The 10,611-nt window shown below is 35.7% G+C and overlaps 1 protein-coding gene across 1 annotated transcript; it reads right to left on the minus strand.

The window, feature by feature from the left end:
- Window positions 1-207: 207 nt before the first annotated feature.
- On the minus strand, window positions 208-2,784 carry LOC109020627 (probable RNA-binding protein ARP1). The gene is made up of 6 exons (XM_019003132.2): window positions 2,342-2,784; window positions 2,102-2,243; window positions 1,865-1,979; window positions 1,679-1,724; window positions 1,058-1,292; window positions 208-636 (listed from the first exon to the last, which is right to left on the minus strand). The coding sequence occupies exons 1-6, from the start codon at window positions 2,525-2,527 to the stop codon at window positions 617-619; spliced, it is 744 nt and encodes a 247-aa protein (XP_018858677.1). The 5' UTR covers window positions 2,528-2,784; the 3' UTR covers window positions 208-616.
- Between the last annotated feature and the right edge of the window lie 7,827 nt (window positions 2,785-10,611).

The raw sequence follows: 10,611 nt of genomic DNA on the forward strand, positions 1-10,611 counted from the left end.
TATATATTGCAATTGTCGAGACGAGATTATAGGTTAAACTCTTTTAGTTATCACGACGACGAAGGATATATCGATGGCTCACCACAGCGATGCAGCCCTGACGCATGGCATTGCTAATTCCCACCAAACAAATGTCATACATATATACATCCTTTCGTATTGGCAATAGGAAAAGCTGAAGTATGATAACTGCCGGGTTCTGCGAAAGCAGAAAGTCGCAGAGAGAGAGAGAGAGAGAGACAGCAATCTATAAATATTTGAAATGCAGGCTTTTTAAGTAGCAAAGTAAACTGAAGCTCTGAAAAGCAACCCGCAAGATCATATGGGGTGTACGTTACATGTACGCATGGACTTCAGTTGCATTTGTTTAGTGGTTTACAGCTCAAGATAATGAGATGTTAGATAGAGAATCATGAGAATGAAAGAATCTTATCAAGCACCTAAGAATTAAGAATTAAATTTTAAAAAAAAAAAAAAAAGTTGGAAAGAAAGAAGAGCCACAACAGATCAGATAATAATTTTGTTCTGAGCAGCATCCACCACCTCCTCCTTTGTTATTCCCAACTAAGTGCCAACCTTTTTAAAGCAGCTCTCACCTGCGCCAAGCCAACTGTACCTATTCCACAGCCAAGCAAACTGTCTTTCTAATATCAGTTTACATCCATCTTCCATTAAAAATAAACAAATAAGAAAGAAAGACAAAAGATATATAAAAATTATATTTGTAGTTATTAGTGTGCAAGAGTCGTGCAGTCGTTTTAAAAAAATAAATAAATATGAGATCTATATGAAAAGAAATTAATTTTTTAATAATAGATCTCACTTTTTTTTAAAGCGACTGCACGACATTTAGACATTTCACGATTATACGTAAAATTACTCAAAAGAAGGAAGGATAGTTTGGTCCTTTAGGCCACGTGGGTTTGATGAAGGGCCAGTTGGCAGTCGCTAAACTCAATCACAGATTCACGTGACACAATGATACATCTATCTTTAGGGGGGGAACATGTTACCATGTGAGGCAAATACAATACATATATAAAATGAGTGTGTCTACCTGTGCTGGGAGCAATTGGTGGTGGTTTTGACATGATTGCCGGGACTGCGTTCATGGGTCTCGCTGCTGAAGGCGAGAAGAAATGAGCTGGCAGTCCCACTGTTTGTGATTGGTGGTAATTATGGTAATAGGGGTACATTGACATCAACGTGTTTCCACCCACAATAGGTTGCCCCGCCGGATACACTTGGGAGTAATGCCCATTCATGTACGCCCCGCCGGTGTAGTTTAGCTTCTGCATTTATAAGCACGTAAATACATATAAACAAAAAACGACCCCTGCAGCCTTTAATATTTATAAATTAAGTTTATTATCCCTTCATGTCTTCGATCAAGTATATGCCAAAACCAACGACTAAAACATTTGTGTAGATCTCCTGATCTGTTAAGACTGTTAATTATCAATCCCCGAACACCAGATCTTGAACTAATTTCTTGCCTATAAAAACTAACCCAAAAGATCAGTTTGCTAAAGATTCAGATCTCTTTATCATGCATGCATAGAGGAACTTGCTGGTCAGGGTTTTCACGTTCGTTAATGTGAGATTAAAACACACACACATATATGTATATAGTGATTTAACAACTAATTAAGTCATATATATGATGAGATCAACTTACGTGATTGTAACTGATATGATCTGTAGCAATGTAGGTGGGAGAGTACCTGATCAAAATAAGATAATTAACTAGGCAAAATTAGTTATGTACAGCATATATAAGAGCCGGTCTATATATATATATATATATATATATATATATATATATATATATATATTCCTAAAACGTGCATGTAGATTTACGTACCCATAGAAAGGTAGGGGCTGGTGATGAAAGGGCGATGGGGGTGTCCCCGCCGGATAGTACCATTGCACTTGATTTGCAGGTGCACCTGTGGCGGGCCTTGCTCCACCGTTGGATCCTTCATTATTTACATCACACAACGTTAATACCCGGCCCCATGCATTTATAAAATTACCCCAAAAATCGATTTTTGGACCATCAGTTTCTAGTACTCTTGTACTTAATACAACGCACAGATACCTTGTTGAGGAGGGGTGGTGGAAGCCGACCTTGGGCGCCGAGCTCCAAGCGAAGCCAGGTTGCAGTTGGCTCGGCGTCCGTTGATGATGGGCGAGGCATCCTCGCAAGCCTTCTTAGCTGCTTCAGCCTCCTTGAACGTCACCTACAAACCACCACAACAATCACATTTTAGCTAAACATAAAAGTTAACAAGATCCACCATATTGGATGAATGGCTACTTTCCAAGTTCCAACACTTACGAATCCGTAGCCCTTGGATCTGCCAGTGACCTTATCAGAGATGATCACGGCCTCCAATATCTCACCGTACTTCTCAAAGTGCTCTCTCATGGCCTCCTTCGGCGTCTCCCATGCCAGCCCTCCGACAAACACCTTGGTTAGTGTCGTGTCCCCAAACAGCCCCATATTATTGTTGCTCATGGTCATCGTCTAGACTTAGGTCCCTCTGAATACTACTCCAATATGTGTATAATCTATAAAACGTATACAACTCGACTCAACCTTAATCTTATATATCTGTGCCCGCTATCTTTGGCAGTGTTGGGTCTAAATATCCGGGTGTGTATGTGAGGGAGAGAGAGAGAGAGAGAGAGAGAGTGGCGAGGGGGATTGTGAGAAGAGGAGGGGTGGCATATAAGGGGAAGGGGAGGGCAGATAACATCATAACACAGGGTGTATGGCTTTAAGAAAAATAAATGAAAATGAGAGAAAACATAGGGACAGAGGGGCAGACAGATGGACATGGCTTAAGGACATGAGTATCACCAACGTGATATCACACGCAAACGCACACCCCTCTCGTCTCCTCTGTTTCAGCGTTTTGTCTAAGTACTCGATCTGAACTATTCCACGCGCTTCCATTAATTTAAAGTGAAAACAGGCTATGCCTTCGATCGGCACTATGAGACAAACCTTTTTTTTTTTGTTCAGTTTCATGAAAATGACCTTATTTTTTGTTGCCATGTTCTCTGAATCAACTATATAATACTAGTTTTCCCTCCTTTACATATATAATAGCTAGGTGGAAAACGAGATTTTATTCTCTCACAGATTTTCTGTGAACTTATATTTTTCTTGGAGAAAATCATTGTGTTTAGTTCTGTTTGATTGGACAGTGTTATAGGTAAAAGTTTAAATATCATCGTCCTTGCGCATGGTGAGATGCACCCAATGAATATTCATATTGTAAAAAATTATATTTACAAGTTAGATTTTTTTCTATAAATTAACAACTGTTCACATCACATACTCTACACCTATAACTTTTTATAAAGTGTGAATATATTTTTGATAAGGTGTATGAGTATTTTTTTATAGGATATAAAATGTAAAATGATAAATAGTGACTGATAAAAATAATTATTCTTACAAGTTAATATAAAACGTTCGTCGATGCTGATCATATGGCATTATTTGATTAATAATAGAAATTTCAAATTACTTTTTTATTTTATAAATCAAATCATAATATATCAACAATACAAAAAATCTAATCTTCCGAGTTAGTTTATAAGTAGAATTTATTTTCCAATTCCATGCCGAAAGCAATAAACAAATTGCCATTTTTTTTCGGTGCGTGTTGTACACGTGATGTTCTATCTTAACCAAGGACTTAAAAGTTAAAACCGTTTAAACATTGGTTAATTCAAAATGTAACGTTCCCAGCTATAATATATCTGAAATTTATGGATCTTTAAGTTCAGAACCATCTACATACGCACGGATATACTATTTAAAACAAAATAATTAAGATATTGTTCGAACAGCAGAGTCATAATTTTCAGCATGTCCTTCTTCTTCTTCTTCTTCTTCCACTTCAAAAATAAATAAAATCTCTAACGCAACCTTTAATCGCCAGAGGAAAATAGAACGCATCTAAGATAAAGAGACCCCGGCCTTAATTCCATCCTTTCTTTCGTGGTCCATTCATCTGCCGATCAATCGAGCAAACTATTACTTTTCTAGCCTCTCTTTTTTTTCATTCCATCTTTTCTTTTTGGTCACGCTGAAGTATTTTATTTGTTGTAATATATCATATTATAAAATTATTTTTATTATAAAATAAACCAAATATTTATATTCTGAACAGTATTACTCTGTCGTCTGAGAGTACAATGAGAGTAAACCAAATGTTTATATTAATACACTAATAATTATTTTTTTAAATATTAAATAAATTAAAAAATTAAAACACATAAAGTATTAAAATGAGAGTACAAATTAAATGGACAAAATAACATTTTTCTTTAGTGCTGAACGTTTTACAGACTTATAAATAGGAAAAAAAAACACTGTTTCCTTTCTATTTTTGGCTAAAGCTTAAAGAGTAATATTAGTTAATATAAGTAGGAACAAATCTCTCTTAAAAAATAAATTTATTTAGGGACACAATAGATAATGATATTCAAAGTGAAGTCCAGATATATGGCGTGGCGAATGATGATTGGCAAAGATGGAGGTCAAATGCAAACCGTTGGCGAGTTGTGTGCCAGTTACTTTCCATGTTCTGCAATATCATTGCAAACAGCGGCGAAACGGTCAAAGTCAGAAACGTCTGACATGCCACCTACCTCTCTACTCGATCATCTGGACCCCCCTCAGGGGCTCTACTCTGGCCCATTTTGAGTTATAAATTATAATTTCCTTTAAATATTAATTTTTTTAGTAATTTAATGTTCATTAAAAATATGCAATGGCGGAATTTCTACACCGTGACAAGGATTTTCCACATATCATACAGATCAGTTTTATTTTATTTTATTTTATTTAATCCTATGGTGAGGAAAAGTGAGTTTTGAGTGAAGATTACGGTGGAAGTACAGTGAAAGATAATTGACTTAGGTGGATAATCTATTCGGCATTATTGGACGCACGTCATTCTATATAGAATATTATAGGTGGCCTGGGCTGTGTCTTTGTTCACTCACTGGCCACTCTTTTCTTCCACACTTGCGTGATTATTGGGTGGTTTCAATTTTCATATACAAATTCAGGCGCAGTTCAAGGAGATCGGACAAAACTTTTTAGCAACATTTAGATTTTTCAAGAAGTAAAATTGAATATTCTCTTGGATAAAAGGCTACTGCTAAGATGCTGTCTAGCGGTGACTGTTGTGCGTCTCCCTTGACTAAATTTTATTCTTTTTTTAAATTTTTTAATGTACACATTTTTTAATATTTTAAAAAATACAAATATATTAATAATCATTTTCTTAATTTTTAAGAAAAAAAATTAAATATATGAACAATTAAAGTGAGAGAGTATACTACTATTTTGACATCGTCCACTTTTACAAAATTTTTCATCTCATCTAATTATTATAATTTTTTTAAATTCTCATACAAAATAAAATAAATAATTCAATTTTTTTAAATATCAAAATAAAAAAATATTATAATAATATTTTATTCAACTTTTAATTTTTATTTTAACTCATCTTATCTCATATGCGAAATCAAATCAGGCCGATAAAATGATATATATGTTTTTGGTCTTTTCATATACATTCAATTTTTGTTTAAATGTATTGCGCTCTTTCTACCGCAAAAGACTGGTTACATTCTTAGGCAACCCAAAGTCATTCAATTTTAAAAACCATTGAGAATCGAGTCTCCATACGAAGCATATCAAAATGTTAAATAAGTAATTACGTTTCTAATATCCGTTTTGACAACGATTTTATAGCAAGCGCGCGTTGGCACAGCCAAAAGGGTGGGGATAGCGTGATTGGGGTCCCTTTTAGAAGCAATAAGAATAAAAAGAGCATCGAGCCGGTGGTGCCTGATGCCTGATGCCTCTCTCTCTCTCTCATCGCAATGCACTTCCATTTCGGATTCAACGAATGGATAACAAAAAATCTACTCAACCTCTTACTATTCACACAACTTCCATACTCCACATTATTTTTAATTTTTATTATTTTTTTCTTTTATTAAATATTTATTATATGAATAATAAATAAAAAATTTAAAATAATTTAAAAAGAATAAACTCAAAAAAAATTTTAAAAAAATATTAAAAATTTAAAAAATTTAAAAAAATATGAAACGTGACGTGTGGTGAAAGTTGTGTAGCAAAGCTAGATGGATAACCCCACGTGAGCACTTGCCAGATGGTACTGAATCTCTCTCTCCCAACCCAACCCAAACATCTTCTGTTTTATCTGGGTTTCTAACGTGGCCAGCTGTATACCAACAGGGCCACTTTTGGGTACTACTGAAAAAAAAAATCCTATGTATCAGAAGCCGTTGGTTTTCATAGAAACTGCAGTTTTGACCGAGATCAGAAGAGTGAGTGTGGGATTCTTGGGGGTTTTAAATGCGCTGAGAGGTCTGGTCTGATCTGGTCTGGTCTGCTCCGAATTAGAATATTTAATTAAAGTGTATATATATAATTATATATATAAGTTGAGGGAGGCATCAGGAAGGGGTGCTAGAGGTGTGAGCTGGACCCCCTCATGGTGTGAGTTGGCCAAAGCAAAATACATGTTGCCAATTGCCCCTCCTAACGTGATCGATAATGCCCAAATGATTTGACATACGTGAATATGCAGAATAAAATCACGTTCTTTATAGTTTTATCTGCTGGATATGCGGTATTTGTCTTAAAAAGGTGGAGATTTTACTACGCAACCAAAATGTGTTTGTGGATGGCAACTTTGTAGGGCCTGCGCACATTGGGTATGGCAGCTTTGAGTTGCACCTGCTTCCAATAACACAATTGGACAATGACCTAAGAAAATTACTATCCTCAAATTCGACACCTAATAATAATAATAATAATCATAAAACCTTACCAAAATGCCTCAGGAGATTGGACCACCAACGCTGTGGACCTGTGCTAGTTTTTAAGCGATCTTTCGTCTATTCACAGAAGCCTCCCGACTCATGCGCTCGTTGAAATCAGTTGACCGAAATTCGTACACCTGCATTAATTTCTGCAAAATTTACGTCCGCTTAAAACATTTCCATATGTCAGTAACATCGGTGTGTTTGATTTTCAAATTCAGTTTAACAAAATTGAGTATATTATAATTTTAAATTGAGTTAAATATTTAATTCTCAAATTATTAAATTTATTCAAATTCAAAACCTTCTTATACGTAGACTCACAATTTTTTTCAACTTAAAATATTTTTATTCGTGGAATCCACAACTTTTTTCAATTTCTTATAAAAAGTATTAAACTCATCTTAACATCTAAACATACTTTAAACTCAATTTAGATGAGGTCTACATAACTTTTTTCATTATTCAATTTACTACTATTTATAAAAAATTTAACTCAACTGAGCTGAGCTCAACATCCAAACGTAGCCTAACAAGCAATGATAAAGTTGTGTAAATCGCAACATATGTCTGTTATAGAGGGAAAGTTGTGCAGAATGAAAATGCTAGAACTATAGGTAAAGGGTACAAGCTTTGAATTAGCCCCGTTAAACTATTTGTTTGGGCATGGTGGTGTTTTGGGCTGCACTGGCCGGCTAGAGCTAGGAGGCAAGAAATGATGGTCACGGCGTGGGTGGGTGGGAGGGAGACATAGATAATCACCAAAATTCTTTCCAAATCTGAGGGGTAGAAAAGAGACCCCGTAAAATGGGGATGCGACCACTCGCAGGGCTGTTCTTCCGACCCGATCATACAAACAATATTTTCGAACCGACCCGAGAAGCCTTGTTTTCTGATTAGCCAATTGCATTGTTATCAATGAATTATAATTAGAGATTATAACTTTATTAATGTTCAAATACAACATTATTAAAAATTTTATTATCGTCTTCTTGTGCTGCTAATGGTTCTATGTTGTGTTTGGAACAGAGACATTATGTCTACGATTGATGATGTAGGCAAACATTCTTTAGCTATGGTAAGGATGCTTTTTACTTCTTAGAATCAGATTGTAGGACATAACTAGCATGATCTATATCATTCAGTGAGGTTTGACCTCATTGTAAAACAAAACTTGGAAAAAAATTATCAATATACTGGAAAATATTCAGTATAGTCGATTCCTACATAAAAAAATACTCAAACACCCATAAACCCACTACTAACAAGCTCACAAACTAATCTAATGCAAGGAAGCAATATTATGTTTTCCAACCATCCAAACACCCATAAACCCACAAATAGCAATCCCACGAAAATGTAGCCTATTCAACCACCAGAACACCCATGAATAACCAACCGATAAAACAACGTCCTAAATCATGCAAAGAAGAAAAACTCTGATTTCAAGTCCTAGATCCAAACCAAACGACAATATTTTGTTATAATAACCAAACAACAAGAGTCAGCTGCGATGGAGAGAGTGAGAGCTGCAAGAGTCAGTTGCGATGGAGAGAGTGAGGCTACAAGGAGGAGAGCGGTTGCTGTGAACCTACGACTCTGCGAGGGAGAGAGTGAGTGTTGAGCGAGAGAAAGAAGAGGAGGGCGGAGAGTCTCAAACGTGATTCGATGAAATGAAAAGCGACTACGTTTTAAACTAAATTTGGTAAACGGGCATTACTTCTTTAAAAAAGAATCGGATAACAAGTATTCCATTTCCGTTTAAGAACACAAATGGGTTGCGTAATTTGGGTCGGGCCTGCAACCTACCCCTAACCACTCCCTCGCTTTGCATTATCACAGGTCACGTGCCTGTAACATGATGGTTTGTTTAATTGGTGACGTCAGTCACGAAACAAATTGAATTTTACCAGCTACTACGCATGCCCGTGAACGATAAAGAAGGATTACTGTTGACCCAAATGTTATACTTGAGCCCACCCGTTTGAAGATTGCTTGCAATTCACAAGTGCCTAATTGGCTCCAACCGTATAAATATTTAAAAAAAAAAAAAATTGTGATGATCTTCTAATTCACCATACTTTTATAAAACTTATTTATTTGAAGCTTTTACTCTTCTCTCAAACAAGCATTTATAAAAAGTAATTGAATATTTTCATGGTATGTTAGAGCAGATTAACAGGAAAATGACCTATACTAAGAGGTAATATGAAAAATGATTTATACTAATTACTCCATTTTTTCCCGTAAGCTATTAATATTCATACATAGAAACAACACAGAACAAGATTTTAGACTACAGGTTTTCAATAATCTAGACACAGAACAGATACTGCCACCAGCACATTGAGCGCAATGAAAATCAGTTGGCCTAATTTTTTTTTTTTTTTTTATTATAATTAAGAAGAATTTATTAATCCAGATAATTAGGCAAGGCTAAAGAACACAGGAAGTATACAGGAGATGAACAGTTGGCATAAATAATTCGTGCGCCCGATTGGTTGTAAAATAAATGAACGTTAAACCTAAATTTGAAAGTGGTATCCTATTCACATTTCCTTACCAAACGAGTATGTCGATAGTAACTAAAGAAAACTAATAATCAAATACGGAAAGCTAATTACCTCTCTGTACATAGCTAGGTACATCTTAGAGCATTGGTAATGGTCTAGCCATTATCAAGTCTAAAATTTGGCTAGAATTTTAATTTTTGATTATAATATCAATTTTTGATTAGGTGAGTCCATATTGGACTAGTCATTATAAAGTTAAAATAATAATATAATATAATATATATTTTTTTTTTAATATTTTTTTTTTACAAATACAATTTATATATTTTTTAGATCTTCATGCTTTGTAGAAATAATGTGTCTACTCTATCAATCAATAGAAATAATGTGCATGCCATGCATGTTTTACCATTCAAAGAGAGAGGGAATTGATTAAATAATTAAATATTACTTTCCATTGTGAATAGTAGCTAGCCATATTTGGAGAGGACTTAAGATTTATTATTCATCAAGTCTTAAGCTTTGGACAATTGGCTAGTCCAATGTGGAGGCTTTTTCTCACATCTAGCTAAAGTTTGGACTTACATTGACATTTGACTAGTCCATTGCCAATGCTCTAATTAAGTGGCTCGATATAGTCCTCAAACCCTAACGTTGCCATTGCCCACAACAAATCATCGCCGTTAATGGTCTTCCTCTTCTCCTTCTGGCACTTATCGCTTGCCCTACACAAAACCCCCCTCAAACATTAATTGCATCTCACAAGTCCAAAACCCGAACAAATACCAATCGCAATCAGTATCAGAAATTCATTTTCAACAAAACCGTTAAAGCGAATTGGGCACGATACGGACTCGCTGGTGATGAAGCTGATGAATTCGGGGACGCATTCCTGCATGGTGTCTTTGGCGTCCTTGGCGATCGGTAAATAGTGGTCCTGCTAGCGCACCCCCATCGAGCATGGGCTCTGATCGCCGCCGCTCTCGTGACTCCCACCAGCTGGACTTGTCGGAGCCTCCGCCATCCCCACCCCCAAGAAAAAACCCTAGATCACTGCATTCACACGGTTACACAGACTTATATTTACTGATCTATAAAAACCATATCACACACATGCACACAAATGCATTAATACATATATAGTCGATGAGGAAAGAATGAATGGCCGAAATTGGAGCCCTAGGTCCGCCATGGAAGAAAATTCACAGAA

This window comes from Juglans regia, chromosome 7, assembly GCF_001411555.2.
Source record: "Juglans regia cultivar Chandler chromosome 7, Walnut 2.0, whole genome shotgun sequence".
Classification (NCBI taxonomy): domain Eukaryota; kingdom Viridiplantae; phylum Streptophyta; class Magnoliopsida; order Fagales; family Juglandaceae; genus Juglans; species Juglans regia.